The sequence below is a fragment of the Globicephala melas genome, chromosome 1 (assembly GCF_963455315.2).
Source record: "Globicephala melas chromosome 1, mGloMel1.2, whole genome shotgun sequence".
NCBI lineage: Eukaryota > Metazoa > Chordata > Mammalia > Artiodactyla > Delphinidae > Globicephala > Globicephala melas.
This window is the reverse complement of record NC_083314.1, coordinates 142,956,057-142,971,856: the sequence shown is the minus strand read 5'-3', so window position 1 is coordinate 142,971,856 and position 15,800 is coordinate 142,956,057. Positions and strand designations below refer to the sequence as shown.

The 15,800-nt window shown below is 44.2% G+C and overlaps 1 protein-coding gene across 2 annotated transcripts in view; it reads right to left on the bottom strand.

Moving 5' to 3' along the window:
• YIPF1 (Yip1 domain family member 1) overlaps nt 1-14,018 on the bottom strand; it is a 35,126-nt gene extending 21,108 nt beyond the window's left edge. The window contains exons 1-6 of one of the 2 annotated variants that reach the window (XM_030870202.3): nt 13,692-13,785; nt 13,333-13,405; nt 12,882-12,960; nt 8,664-8,827; nt 4,083-4,163; nt 3,721-3,808 (exon numbers count right to left, since the gene is read on the bottom strand). In XM_030870202.3, coding sequence (XP_030726062.1) covers nt 3,721-3,808; nt 4,083-4,163; nt 8,664-8,827; nt 12,882-12,912 — 364 coding nt within the window. In that variant the 5' untranslated portion in view covers nt 12,913-12,960; nt 13,333-13,405; nt 13,692-13,785. Of the gene's footprint in view, nt 1-3,720; nt 3,809-4,082; nt 4,164-8,663; nt 8,828-12,881; nt 12,961-13,332; nt 13,406-13,691 lie in introns of both variants that reach the window. The other variant, XM_030870201.3, reaches the window with a different exon arrangement.
• Between the last annotated feature and the right edge of the window lie 1,782 nt (nt 14,019-15,800).

Here is a 15,800-nt window from a genome sequence, read left to right as displayed (position 1 = left end):
AAGACCCTACATGATATGCCCCTCCACACTGTCCCTCTGACCTCAGCCACTAGACACCCTTGTTCACTGGCCCAGTCACACTAGACTCTTCACTATTCTTTGAGCACATGAGGCAAGTTCCTGCCCCAGGGCCTTTGCACGTGCTGAGCTGTTTCAAATGCTCTTCCCTGAGATATCTATATGTATTGCCCCCAATTCCTTCAGGCATTTACTCAATAAATTTAAAAAGTTTTTAAATTTCAAATCCACCCACCTACACAAACATTTACTGTCTTTCTTCTCTGCTTTTAAATGTTCACGTTAGCATTTATCACTAGCACACTATGTATTGATATTTTACCTATTTTCTTTGTCTATTGTTAAACTTAGATTATAAACTCCCTCAGGGCAGGGATTTTTGTGTGTTATTTACTACTGTACCTCCAGTGCCTAGAAGAGTAAGTGTTCCGTGTTTGTTGAATTAATTGAACGAATGAATGAAGACAAGCCAATCTGTATGCTTCCTAAAATAATGGACATAAATAATATCCTGTTTTTTATTTCAGGTAGGGATAACTATCTTTTCCTATATTTATTGGCCATTTGGGTTTCCTTTTCTGTGAATTGCTCATTTTCCCCCAGAACTTATACTTGGTTTTATTCTCATAACCGGTAGGTATCCTACATGTACACTTGCTTTGCATCCTTTGTGGGTTATGTGCATTGAAATATTATCTCTGGTCTGTGGTTTATTTATTTTTTACCTTGCTTATGGTTTATTTTGTGGTGTAGAAATTTTTATTTATGTTTTTGGCTGTGTTAGATCTTCGTTGCCATGCACGGGCTTTCTCTAGTTGCGGTGAGCGGGGGCTACTCTTCGATGTGGTGCGCGGGCTTCTCATTGCGGTGGCTTCTCTTGTTGCGGAGCACGGGCTCTAGGCATGCAGGCTTCAGTAGTTGTGGCAGGTGGGCCCAGTAGTTGTGGCTTGCGGGCTCTAGAGCTCAGGCTCAGTAGCTGTGGCGCACGGGCTTAGCTGCTCCGCGGCATGTGGGATCTTCCCGGGCCAGGGCTCAAACCCGTGTCCCTTGCATCGGCAGGCAGATTCTTAACCACTGCACTACCAGGGAAGCCCAGAAATTTTAAATTTTAGTTTAAATGTAGTCAAATTCATCAGTCTTTCCCTCAGATTCTGCAGACTGGCTCTTCTGCCATCTTGTTCCTGACCACTTTCCTCCAACCCACCCCACGAGGCCCAGCCCTCTCTGCTAGAAAACACTTTACCGATATTGTACCTTCTTTTTTTAACCACGTCTATGGGCTCGTGAGATTAGTAGTGTTGTGGGAAGAAGGATGCTTTGGGTTCGTATCCTGGCCTTGTCACGAGAGACAGCCGAACACAGTGATGAAGAATATGGATTATGAGCTACAGTACTGATTTGAATCCTCCGCCACTTACTAGCTGCGTGATCTTAGGCCAGTTGCTAGACTTCTATGCCACACAGTGTCCTCATCTATACAATGGGGATAATAATAGTACCTACCTCATGAAGTTGGGGTTATTATGAGGATTACAAGAGTTAATACAGGTTGTTCCCTAATAACAGTGTCTGGCATATATCAAGCCTTCTATGTGTGTTTGCTATTATTATTGTTGTTGTTGTTGTTGCTAACTCTGTGACTATGGGCAGGCTGTCCTCCCCGAACCTCAATTTTTCTCTTTTGTAAGATAAGGCTACCTTGGAGCGTGGGAAATAAAACAGTGTAACACAGTAAAAGAGTGCTGAACTCCATGCTTGGCACCTGTTAGGTGCTCAACAAACGCTGGGTCCCTCTCTTCTTTCTCCTTGGGGATGGAGATCATGACTTTATCTTTGAATCCTCAGTCTCTAGCACAAAATAAGGTGCTCAAAAACTGTTTGAGTACCTACTCTGCACCAAGCCCTCTGCCAGGTGCTGACGACGTGGATTCCTCAGACACAGACTCTGCTTCTCAAGAAGTTCTCAGGCTAGAAGTAAGGATGAATGAGAGCTAGAAAGAAATGCCACCTTGGCAACCTTTAGCTGAGAGGCCTGGGCCAAGGCAATGGTTTTCACACTACGCTCACTGGAGCTCCAGCAATTCCATGGACATCTGGATGGAACTTCTGTGTCTGTCCCTGAGGGAGGAAGCTGAGTGGAAGGGAGACTTTCCTCAACCTCCATCAGAGCTGCTCCACTTTGACTGGTTTTAAATATTGGACATCCGTGCCATTTGATGAAAAGGTTCTGTAGCTTAAAAACACCGGTCTAACAGAATAAATGGGGGCTTTTACATAAAACTGAACTAGGAGCTAGTTCTACATTTTTTTTTGCGGGGGGTGGGGGGCATGCTGTGTAACTTGCGGGATCTTAGTTCCAGGAATGGAACCTGTGGCCCCTGCAATGGAAGCTCAGAGTCCTAACCACTGGACCACCAGGGAATTCCCTACTTTTACTTTTTAACTGATGTATAGTTGATTTACAATATTACATAAGTTTCAAGTGTACAACACAGTGAGTCACAATTTTTAAAGGTTACATTCCATTTATAGTTATTATAAAATATTTGCTATATTCCCTGTGCTGCATAGTATATCCTTATAGCTTATTTATTTTATACTTAACTAGTTTGTACCTCTTAATCCCCTAGCCCTTATCTTGACCCTCCTCCCTTCCCTCTACCCACTGGTGACTACTAGTTTGTTCTCTATATCTGTGAGTCTGTATCTTTTTTGTTAGATTCACTAATTTGTTTTAGTGTTTAGATTCCACATATAAGTGACACCATATAGCATTTGTCTTTCTCTGTCTGACATATCTCACTAAGCATTAACACCCTCCAAGTTCATCCATGATGTTTCAAATCCCAGTTTTAGTTTTCTCACATGGAAAACAGGGATAAGAGTACTTAATACATAGCCTTGTTGAAAAGGATTAAAGAGTGTATGCAGTGATTGGCACACAATAGATTCTCCTGAATTCCTTTTCCTCTTATAATCAACAAGTATAATCACTCTAAAACTTAATGTTTAGGATTGAGCATATATATTACTGAACCCCACTGAGCACCAGCTTCCTCTTTTGAAAAACGGGGATAATAATACCTACCCAAAGGTTGATGCAAGAATTAAGTGTGCCCGTGCGCACCAAGTCTTTCATACAGCACCTGCAAACAGAAGCACTCAGAGCCGCCGGCTCTCTTCTCCCCTCAAACACGGGCCACCGTTATTGGAACCCTTTCCTTCAGGATCACTGGATGGACCTCTGATCCCTTCTCGGATAGCAGGGAGGTCGGAATGACATTATCCCCTGGCCCATCCTCTTACAGACTTTCAAGGGGAAGCCAGCCTGTGCAGAGCTGGAACTCAGCACATCATGAATAAGCATGAGAGAAGCTCCTCCACATTCACCCCCACCATGAAATCCTCTAAAATTAAAATCAACGATCTCCTCTTACACAAGTGACTTAATTTGTCTTGAATTTGCAATGTCATTTGAAGACTTTCAAAGGACATACTATTACTTGTCATCAGCGCATTAATAGAACATACAATTGCATCTTCTCCAAATTCTTTCCAACAGTTGCTACCAAAGCTCAGAAGAGTCAAATAAAACACCACATGCCCCACCAACAGTGCGCTTCTCCGACTTTCCAGGCAACCCGCACACTCACCTGGGCTTAGCTGGGACATGGAAAAGAATCAAAACAGCACTACACATACCGTAGAGATCTGGGTTGCTGCGGATATACAACCTCACAAAGTTTTTTCCTGGTATTGGCAAAAGAGACCCCTTTATTCTGTCAAAGACCTGCAAAACAGCACAGCAGTTAAGTCTACTGAAGATTTTTTTTCTTAAAGTTTAATAAGTTTGCACTGCAAAACTGAAACTCAGTGATTAGAGCTTTTATTATTTATTTAGTATTTTTTTTATTATTTCATTTAGTACTTTCAAATGCTAATTGACCTTTTACTTTGAAGACCATATCCAGTATACAAAACCTTTCACGTTGCTCGATTGTTTAACCATAGAAGGAACAAGTCTGCATTATACGACAAAAGAAAGGTAAATCTGGTTTACAAACCTGGTAAGTGTCTACATCAAAGAATGTTTGATAGTATTCAAATGTCCAGAAGGGGGAGCTTTTCTTCTGTCCAGCAAGTAACTGTCAGAGGTAAAATAAAAAACGTAATGAACACAGAAGCAATTTCCTTATTCTAGCTACCCACAGAAAGAGAGAGGGTCTAATGGAAAATCAAGATGTACGAAAGACAAAACTCTTCTGCATTCATCAATCAAGTTTACCACAGCCACGCCCAATTCTCAGCCTGACATAAAAGCGTCAGTTCTGAAGACACACCAAAAGGTTTCAAATCCTGGTCCCTCCACTAGGGGATGGCTTCATCAAATCACTAGACTCATCTCAGTCTTCCTTATCTAAAAAGTACAGGTGGGCTTCCCTGGTGGCGCAGTGGTTGAGAGTCCGCCTGCCGACGCAGGGGACGCGGGTTCGTGCCCTGGTCTGGGAAGATCCCACATGCCACGGAGCGGCTGGGCCCGTGAGCCATGGATGCTGAGCCTGCGTGTCCGGAGCCTGTGCTCCGCAGCGGGAGAGGCCACAACAGTGAGAGGCCCGTGTACCGCAAAAAAATATATAAAATAATTAAAAAAATAAAAAGTACAGGTAACAAGATCTACCTTATAGGATAATAGGAAGGACTAGCTTAATTACTATGCAAAACAACATATATATGTATATACACACACACAAACGTGTACCTACAGAAGGCAGTCAGTGTAAATATCTTTTCCCCTTCCTCCGCTTCAACATCCTCACTACTATCACCACCTGAATTCTCAAAAATCTGATATACTGACTCACTCTAAAGAATTAAAAACTTAAAATATACTGCTCTAACAAAAAAACAAAATTCCTATTTAGAAGAGGCGCACTAGGAGGGCCACGCCTGTACCAAGAGCACAGCTCTCTACAGAAGAATGCACGCCCCATGCCAGGAAGTGTGGCTGTCATCCTCAGATATCTGAAGAGGATTCATACAGCAAAAAGTACAGATGCACTCTAAGGACCTTTGCAAGACGAGGGAAGGTACTATAGGCAGATATTTTTTGTTCACTATAAGGAAAAATTTTCCACCATTAAAGTTTTCCAAAAGTGGTAGGGGCTGCTTTACATGGTCATGAGCAGCCTGCTCCTAGAGGTATTCAAGTGCTGTCTTTCTGACATACCACGGACAGTGTTAATATCTTGAGAGGGAAGCTGAAATACAGTAAGTCCCCTGTATACGAACAAGTTCCATGCCGAGAGTGCGTTTGGAAATCCAATTTGTTCCTAAGTCCAACAAAGTTAGCCTAGGTGCCCAACGAACACAATCAGCTATACAGTACTGCACTGTAATAGGTTTATAATACTTTTCACACAAATACATGAAAAACAAACACAAAAAATAAAGAAAACTTTTTTTTTTTTTTTTTTTTTTGCGGTACGCGGGCCTCTCACTGTTGTGGCCTCTCCCGTTGCGGAGCACAGGCTCCGGATGCGCAGGCTCAGCGGCCATGGCTCACGGGCCCAGCCACTCCGCGGCATCTGGGATCTTCACGGACCAGGGCACAAACCCGTGTCCCCTGCATCGGCAGGCGGACTCTCAACCACTGCGCCACCAGGGAAGCCCAAGAAAACATTTTTAATCTTACAGTACAATACCTTGAAAAGTACAGTAGTACAGTATAACAGCTGGCATACAGGGGCTGGCACTGAGTGAACAGGCAAGAAGAGTTACTGACTGGAGGAGGGAGAGGAGGTGGGAGATGGTAGAGCTGAAGGATCTTCAGCAACAGGACACGGAGGGCAAGGTGCAATTTCATTCACTCCTGCCACTGATGGCACAGGTTCTGGTTCCTTGCTGGATTCAATTCTATCTACCCTCTTAAAAAAACGATCCAGTGATGTCTGGGTAGTACTGTACCAGCTGTATCACCGCTGCTTTTACGCTTGCTTCTGGACATCCTGGGCTTCAAATAAAGATACTGCACCCTATACAGTACTGTACAGTAAAGCTCACAGAAGCACAAACACTTGTAGAGGATGCACACATGTGACAATGTACGCCAGACACATGAACTTACATGACTGGACATGCGAACACACGTTCGAATCTTTAAGTTTGCAACTTGAAGGTTCGTATGTAGGGGACTTATTGTAGAGGAAACTGTAGATTCTTTCCAACTCTAATATTGCAAGATACTGAACACCAGAGACCCATGTTCCATAAGCTAGGTCAAGAAATTCTGTCACTATCATAGAATATTGGTAACCTCTTCCCGATTCCCTGACAAAATTAGGATAATGGATATAATGTTCTCAGTTTTAAGATTTTTTCCCTATACATTTCTTCTTAAACTTTTGATGGCTGCTGTTGTTCAGTGTGATGGTAAATTTTATGTGTCAACTTGGCTGGGCCATGATGCCAGATATGTGATCAAACATTGTTCTGGATGTTTCTGTAAGGGTGTTTTTGGATGAGCTTTACATTTAAATTGGTGGACTTTTTGAATAAAGCAGATTGCCCTCCATAATGTGGGTGGGCCACAGCCAATCAGGTGAAGGCCCGAAGAGAACCAAAGGCTGTGAGCCCCTGAGCAAGAGGGACTCCTCCAGCAGATGCCCTCAGACTTCATCTGCAATATCAGCTCTTCCTACTTCTCCAGCACAATGCCTTTGGATTCAAATTCTCTTTCCTGAGTCTCCAGCCTGCCAGCATCCTCCATCAGATTTTGGACTCACCAAGCATCCACAATCATGTAAACGAATTTAAAAAAAAGTAAATCTCTTTCTCTACATATACATATCCTATTGATCTATTTCTCTGGAGAACCGCAACTAATTAATACACTCAGTTATACTAAAAATCATTCCTGTATCCTGAGGGTGCCAACAACTTTGATAAGCACTTAACATACACTACTCTAATACAGAGGGACTCAGAGTGCCTTGCTTTAAAGTTCCATGTGCACCTGCCAGTTGTGTGTCCTGGGGCAAGTCCCTGAAATTCTGTGCCTCCGGTTTCTCATTTACAAAATGAAGCTGAGAATAGTTCCTTGCATAGGGTTGTTTTAAGGATTAAATGAGATGATCCAAGTAAGGAACTTTAAATGGTACCTGGCAGCTATTAAACACTGAATAAATATTAGCTCTTGTGATGATAATGATGACAATAGTCAGTATACTATTTTCTTATATTTCCAATGAGGAGATCCAGGTTTAGGGAAATTAAAGTACCTTATCCAAGACCACAGAGCTATTACTACTGGGCAGACCTGGATTCAAACTCAGGCTCCTAAGTCTGAGCTCTTGCCACAATACCTAGTACACAATACTATTTAATCTGACATACACTTTGGTACTTATTTTGATATTTCATGGAGTTCCACGAAGAGCACTCGCCACTCCACTATTTCATGAGCCTGTGAACACACTGCTATAAACTGAGTACTCCTCTAGTGAATCACGATCATGATCCATTTATAAAATATTACTAGAAATACTGTTTTTCCGGAATGCACCAACAGTGTACATGCAAGTAAATTTTTGTGATCAAAAACAGCTCTGATATTCAAAATTCAACCAGATGCAGAAACCCAGAACTCTCCACAGAATCTTCCCTCTCTTCCTCACCCCTTTTCCACCAAGTCCTAGTGAGCCCATCTGCTAAACATCCGTATCCAGTTCTAGTTCAGGCCACTTCACCAGTCTCCTACCTGGTTTTCTGGCCTCTAGTCCGTCTCCCACCAACTCATACTCCACAGGGCCACTGTATCTTAAATATCTTTAAACGCATCTGGTCATATGGTTTAAAATCTTTCAACGGCTCCCAACAGTTTTCAGAATACAATTCATACTCAGGGGGTTGAGTCCTTGCCTATCTGTGAGCCTCATCTCCTGTCTCCACCTATATTTTGCTCCCAACGTACATGAAGATGGAAGATGTGCTTTCTGTACCATGTTCCGTCATGCCTCTGTGACGTCACCAAAACTGTTCCCTTTGCCCAGATCACCTTCCACACCTTCTTCCTGGGTTCACCTATTCTTTCAACAAGATTCAGTTTAAATGTCACCACCTCCAGGAAGCCTTCTGTAACCCCCTTGTCTCTGATCCCACAACCCCAGCATACTTCCCATGGGTAACAATGGTCTGTTTGCTCGTCTGTTTCTCCCCTAAGGCAGTTTTACCTTGATTTACATGATTTACCTTCGTGTCGCCACTGCTTGGCATTCTACCTGGCACACAGGAGACAGTGAATAAATGTGTGAGCGAGGTTCTTAAAAGTTAAAAGAGTAAGCTGGGACGAAGTGAGACAGTGGCATAGACTTATATACACTACCAAATGTAAAATAGATAGCTAGTGGGAAGCAGCTGCATAGCACAGGGAGATCAGCTCGGTGCTTTGTGACCACCTAGAGGGATGGGATAGGGAGGGTGGGAGGGAGATGCAAGAGGGAGGAGATATGGGGATATATGTATGTGTATAGCTGATTCACTTTGTTATAAAGCAGAAACTAACACACCATTGTAAAGCAATTATACTCCAATAAAGATGTTAAAAAAAAAGGTAAAAGAAAAAAACAATTTAAAAGACAAGTTCAAACCTCAGTTTTGTCAGAGTCATCATTTCCTAGTAACTCATCATCCTCTTCTCTCCCTGAGCCTCCTGGGGGTCCTGGCTGGTGTTTTGGGGTTTCACCAGGATCCTCGATGCTTATCGTGGTGGCATCTGGGTTTGCTGCTAGATAAGTAGCTGTATCACCAAATTCTGAAATCAATTAGAGTACAAGGGTATCAGTGACCTTACCCACACTGGAAATGCCATACTTTTAATTTAAAGACAAGCTGTTACAACCTCAGCTTTGCTATAGACCCTATCTGAGACAAGTGGCAAAAGGCTCTGAAAAAAAATCTCATCTAGAAATCAAGCTGACAAAGAAAAATGATTATGAAAACAACAGAATTTGAAGTCAGACCAGAATTTTAGTCCTGGCTCAGTTACTTACTAAGTATTCAAGCCTGAGTAACTTAACCTCTATAAGCTTCAGTGTTCTCATCTATACGATGGGGAGAATAATATTTATTTTCAGGAATTTTGGGAAAGTTAGGAATATTACTCAAGTAAAGCCCTTAGCAGAGTGCCTGGCCAGTAGCAGGTAACCAATCTAACCCTCTCTTCTTTGATTCAAGTTCAAAAAAACTTAATGGAAGTTATTTTTTCCAGTAAGTCCTATGTAATCACTACAGAAAACACGAGGACAAAAATGAAAGTAGAGGGCTTCCCTGGTGGCGCAGTGGTTGAGAGTCCGCCTGCCAATGCAGGGGACATGGGTTCGTGCCCCGGTCCGGGAAGATCCCACACGCCGTGGAGCGGCTAGGCCGGTGAGCCATGGCTGCTGAGCCTGCGCATCCAGAGCCTGTGCTCCGCAACGGGAGAGGCCACGACAGTGAGAGGCGCGCGTACCGCAAAAAAAAAAAAAAAAGTAGAAACAACAGAATAAAAATCACTCTTAGTCCCATCCACATAAAAGCAAACACTATTAACTTTTGGTGTATTTCCTTTTCTCTATAGAATAGATTCATGCCAGTGATGATCATTCACTCAACAAATATTTACTGCGAGCCTACAGTGTACCAAGTACTGATTTAGGATGCGACAGTACTATGTAAACAATGTTGTACCCTGCTCCATCTGCCAGGGATTATAGAAAAAATTATTTTTTTCATATTATGTCAGTCTTTAAAATGATCAGTTATGTGGCTACATAACAGTTCATCAGCTGGAGGTGGGAAGAGTAGGAGAGAGACACCACAAGTTAACACAATTATTCCACTCTTATTGGATGTTTGGGTGCTTCTCGTTTTTCATCAGTACAAATAACACTGTAAGGAGCATCTGTGAGGAGAAAGCTTTTGGGGTTATTGCCTTAGTATGAACACTATCAGTGTGATCACCAGGTCAAAGGGTGCAGACCATCTTTAAGGCTCTTGAGCCATACTGCTAAACTGTTCTCCAAAAGAACCTCACCTATTCATGTCCACCAGCCATGATTGTGACTTCCTGTCTCTGGGCATCCTAACAAACTTTATTTAGCTGCTCTTAGATAAAATTTAGGGCAGCTGTGGAATTTGGCAGGACTCAGGAAGGAGGCCAGCAGGACACCACTGTAACACTACAATCATGGCAGTAGGATGGGGCTCTTGGATAATCGAGCCCAATCTTACTGCCTTTCAGCTACGCAAATAGTTTTATGGAGAGAATTAAAGTGACTGAAGTTAATAAGGTGGCTGATCCGTAACAACTACTCAAGCTTCAGTCTCCCATGTTTTGGCAGCATGAGGCTCTGGAATGAGAGGGTCCTCTGTTTAAGATAAGACTCTAGCACTCCATGACCTTGGGCAAATCACTCCATATCTCTGAGTCTCTGTTTCTTCAACTATAAAAAGTAGAAAATACTTATCTTGCAGAGAGATTTTGAGGATGATATGAGATAATAAATACTGTTATTGCTATCATTTACTGACTGGACAGGGCACTGACATTTAAAAAGATGGTTATAACTTTGCCTGAGGGAATCAGTCCAAGGAAGATACATTTAAGTTTCATATTTTAAAAACAGTAGTTTACCAGGGGAAATGACATGCCAGAAGGAGGAACAGAGAGTGTCACTTTAGAGGTATCAAGTCCAAAGAGGTTCAAGAGATGATAACTCATCTAGTTGATGGGATTAGGAAAGGCTACTTGGAAAAGGTGCCGTATGAGAAGGATGGCCAGAAGCAGTGGGCATGGCATCTCAGGCAAAGAGTATGGGATGAGCAAGACCCAGAAGACAGAAAATGTGTTCCGTGTGTGAAGAACAGCAGGTGGAAAGTCTGATTTTAATGTAGGATGTGTGTACCTTGCACATGACTATTCACATATTCTGCTCTGTATTAGTTATTCTTGTCCATCTCAGTGCCTTGAGGGCAAGACTGGTATGTTTCTCATTTCTGCCACCAACATTATCTGCTTCTACATCCTACGCTATGTTTTGCCGCTGTTCCTTTCCTGACACAATGTCTCCCACCTGCAGGGCCCTGACCTTCACGTTTTCATTTAACACTACCATTTTTCCTCGGAGAAGCTTTCCATGACCCCCACAGCACCCTGTGTTCTTTTCTAAAGAGCCAAGTCTTTAACATGGTGGAGAAAGTCCTGTGTGACCTGGCTCCTGCTTCCTCTCAAACCTCACCTTGTGACAGGCCTCCCCCACCATCTGTGCTCTGGTACTCTGGCCTTCTTTTAATTCCTTGGGAAAGAAAATGAAACAGACTTCCTCCCTTCTCAAGTACTCTGCACGTGCTGTTCTTTACACTTGAACTTTCTTGCACTGTACTCCCAGATAGGATGACCAAGGAAGGCCTCTGGAATGAAGTGAGATTTAAGCAGAGCAAGGGAACAAGCCATGTGGCTCTCTGGACTAAGAATGTCCCAAACAGAAGGATGGCTCAAAAGCCCTAAGCTGTTAGTGTACCTGGCATCTAGGAGGGACAGTGATGAGGCCCATGTGGGTAGGCAGAGAGAAAGGGCTAGAGTAGCAGGAGATGAAATCAGAGGCAGTGGAGGCCTGGATCATGTAGGGCCTCCTAAGCACAGAAAGGGCTCTGCCTTCCACTCCTAGTGAGATGGGAGCTACTGGAAGTTTTAGAAGGAATGACGTGATCTGACTTGGTTTTAAAGGTCTACTCTGGCTGCAAAATACAGACTGTAGGGGGGTAAGGGAGGATGCAGGAAGACCTGAAGGAAGGTAAGGGCTATAATCCAGACATAAGGTGATGGTGACCTTGAGCACGGTGGGATAGCGGTAGAGGTGGCGAGAAATGGTCAGATGCTGGTTGTATTTTGCAGATGGAACTGACAGTATTGGCCGATGAAGTGGATTTCTCTTTAAACATCGTATCTCTTCCTTAGATAGTAGTAAGGTAGCGTATGTTGTGATGCCTGGGTTCAAACCCAGCTTTACCACTTACTATAACCTTTAAGCAAATGACTTAATTTTCCTGTGCTTCAGTTTCCTCGTTGGTAAAATAGGGAGAATAAAATAACTATTTCATAAAGTTGACATAAGGAGTAAATGAGTAAATATTTGTAAAGCACTTAGAACACTGCCTGCCATTTAGGAAATACTATACAAGTGTTTACAAGGCAAATGAACATTCGTCAATCCCCAGCTTAGGTCAGGCTCTGGGTTATGAGTTATGAACTTTTCCTCCAGCACTTTCATAGTTTATAGATATATATTTAAATGATCATTTAACAAATAAATGTCTCCCTCCCTACACTGAGAGCTTCAAAAGGGAAGAAACTGTTCACTCTTCTACCCTGGTAACTAGAACAATTCCCTGGTTCATGGTCACACTCATGAGAGATTTACTGAGTCAGTGAAGGAATGACCTGATCACATTTCATTATCATTATCTTTTTACACTTTTATCTACTCTACCAGTGTAAAAAGCTTCTCCTTTATCTTTTGATCTCCTGTATCTAGCAGAATTCTAAGCACAAAACAGGTGCTCAATAAATGCATGTTGAACTAAAGCAAGAACTCTATAAACATTTTCTGTAATCACTGCCCTAAATGTATGATATTTTCAATCTGAAGGGCTGTTTGGCAAAAAAGAACAGCTGATGTGAACAAACAGAATAACCTGAGTGTGGCAAACATTCTTCTACCAAGATGTCTGAAATAATCTTCTTTAATACATGCACCAGCATAGCAACGGAAATTCTGCTGTGACTGCAGAAATACTGATCATAAAAGGTGGGCACCCAACGGATGTACCTTCAAACTGCAAGTCATCTACAGCTGCCATTCAGCCAAGGGTCTTCTCCCAATTATTAGGAAGATAATTTACAGAGGTCTAAAAGGGAAAAATAAATAAATTTCATATGATAACATTAAAAAATCTACAAACGAATCTTATTTCAGCATTAGAAATGGTATTGCTTTTCCTTGCGTCCTTTTTTAGTGGGATCCGATAGGTTTATATAAAGATAACCATTTAGCATCAGATACTATTAAAACTGTTATAAAAAAAAAACTAATGGTGGGGGGCTCCACTGGTTCCATGCAATCTCACTGTGTGCGTGTTTAGGGGCCAGGTGCAGCCTGGAGATGGAAGAATGAGGAAGGGGAGGCTGGGGTTTGAGAGAGGTGTTTATGAGGGCAGTGGAGAGCAAAGGCTGTCAGCCTAGCCAGTGGTTAAGGGCACAGGCTCTGGAGTCGAACAGACCTGGGTTTGATTCCCGATTCTGCTGCTTCTGGCCGTAAGACTGTGGGCTCCTGGGGGGCCTCAATGTTCTCATCTGTAAAATGGGTTCATAATTGTACCTACTCACACGATATTGGGTGCCATTAACTGAGGCAAGTAAGTGTAAGGCGCTTAGTGCATAGCGAAGCAATTAGTAGGCGCTGGAGTGATGGGGACCCTACAGCCTGGGGCACCGTGAGTCCAGGACGGTCTGGGAAAGAGCTACCCAAGAACCACGGACAGTGTTTTAGGAGGAGAAGCTGGGCCGCAGCGGCCCGGGTGGGCAGGAGATCCCGAGCTCCCTCAGTCCCGGGCCGGCCCCACAGACCCCGCCACCTCACCTCGCGGGGCTCGGCGTCCAGCTGGTGCGAGGAAGCCTCGGACCTCAGATTCTGCGAGCAGGCTCTGGTCCCGCCGAGTTGCCGGAAACCGGAGATCCGAGGGGCAGACCTTCTCCACCTCCTCCGGGTAGAGCCCCGCCTCCTTAAAAAGACAGCACCTCCCGGAAACGCCGCTTCCCGAGACCTCTGCGGGCAACTGTACCGAAGCTCGCTTCCTCTGCGGCCCCTCGAAGGGCTAGGCTTCGGCTCTTAAAGAGGCAGGTGGCGCTGGGCGGACCGGTGGGGACGTGAGAGGGTCCGCCTTGGCTCACCTCGCTCCGGGGGTGGGGGGCGCAGAGAATTCTGGGTTTACTTTATGTTTGGTTATACCTCTTTTCTTATTGAAATATAAAGTAGCGTAACGGAAGACGATTGTGACAAGAAAAAAATGTCATCAATCCCCCCATTCTTTTTTGGCCATAAAAATTTAATTAACCAGTGAGGGAGAACAAGTCAATTAGTTTTTGAGTGTTGAATCGGTGATCTAGGGAAGGATGATGTCTGTTCCTAGGGACACCCCCGTAAGTGAGGTAATTTGTTCCTTCACTCCTGCGCCGGTCTACCTTATGCCCTTGGAGCAGTGAGGGGTGACTGGAGATTGGCCTCGCTCCCCGCTCTGTCCCCGCCTCGGCATCTGACCACTACCTTGACTATAGCAGGGGCCCAGTAAACGACGGTGAAGTTGCACTGAGTGAGCCGGTGAGAAACATTTTGCCCCGCCGCCAGTCTTTGCTTGGTTATCACCTACACAACCCTCCAGATGTCGGTACCCTTCCCTCCTCCTAGGGAGAGCCTGCCTTCGCCTCCCAGGACTTCTTTTGCTCCCATAGTCCCCTGTGCTTGCTTAAGCCATGGCAGTTGTTATTGTTTGCCTATCTTTGCCGGCGTGGGAGTGCTTTTGGGGGAAGGATCAGTAATGACTCTGGTCTCCAGGTCCTCAAGGCAGCCCAGAACCAGGGACACGATAGTTGCTCACTGAAGGTTAACTGTAGAGCGATCAAGTTCTGGCTGTCTGAGCAGCATAAGCCAAATTCACTGCCTACACAAGGTGGAACCTTTGACTTTGGCCTCACTACACTGGGCCCTTATGGTCAATCGGAATGGCTTATTACATCTGACTAATAAAATAGTTACACACATACGGAGCGTATTTATTGAACTGACATTGTGATCAGGCTTTATACATGCAGATCTCTAATTCTCAGAACAATCCAGCAAGCTTGAGGTGATTATCCTCATTTTATAAAGAGAAAGCTGGGGCTTCCCTGGTGGCGCAGTGGTTGAGCGTCCGCCTGCCGATGCAGGAGACACGGGTTCGTGCCCCGGTCCGGGAAGATCCCACATGCCGTGGAGCGGCTGGGCCCGTGAGCCATGGCCGCTGAGCCTGAGCGTCCGGAGCCTGTGCTCTGCAACGGGAGAGGCCACAACAGTGAGAGACCCGCGTAACGCAAAAAAAAAAAAAAAAGAGAGAGAGAGAGAAAGCTGAGGTTAGCGTATGTATGTGCAGGGTACTTTGGCTGAATGTGTACCAGGAATGAATTGCAACACATGAATTCGGTATGCAAATGTATCAAACACTTCTTATGCCCCATGGCAGATCCTCTTGGCTTCATCAGCTTCTTATTTCACCACGACTGATCTTATTCCAGCTTCAGCAGCTGTAACCTAAGTGAGCTTCACCTCAAGTCCATAACTCGGGCTTCTCGCTTTCTGCATCAGGGCTTGTGTCTTGATACCTTGGGATTATGGGACTGCTGGAACCGTTCAGCACTGGGACAGGTGCAAGCCAGAAGTGCGGAAGTGGGGAGCGGTCAATGCCTCATGGGACAAATCTTTGACCGATGGAGTCAGTAACTGATGAATACATGCTTCTCTCCTTTTCCCCTCAGACTCTCCTCAGATATTTCATACAGCTTTCAAACTGTCTTGCAGGATCAAACAACCAAATGCCTTTGGAAGTGGCCAATTTGACTAGATAATTCTTTGTAGACCACCCTCAACAAAGAATTGCACCCTTGCACTGGCTCTCCTTCCTCCCCTCCGCCATTGCATTGCATTCACCCTTGCAAT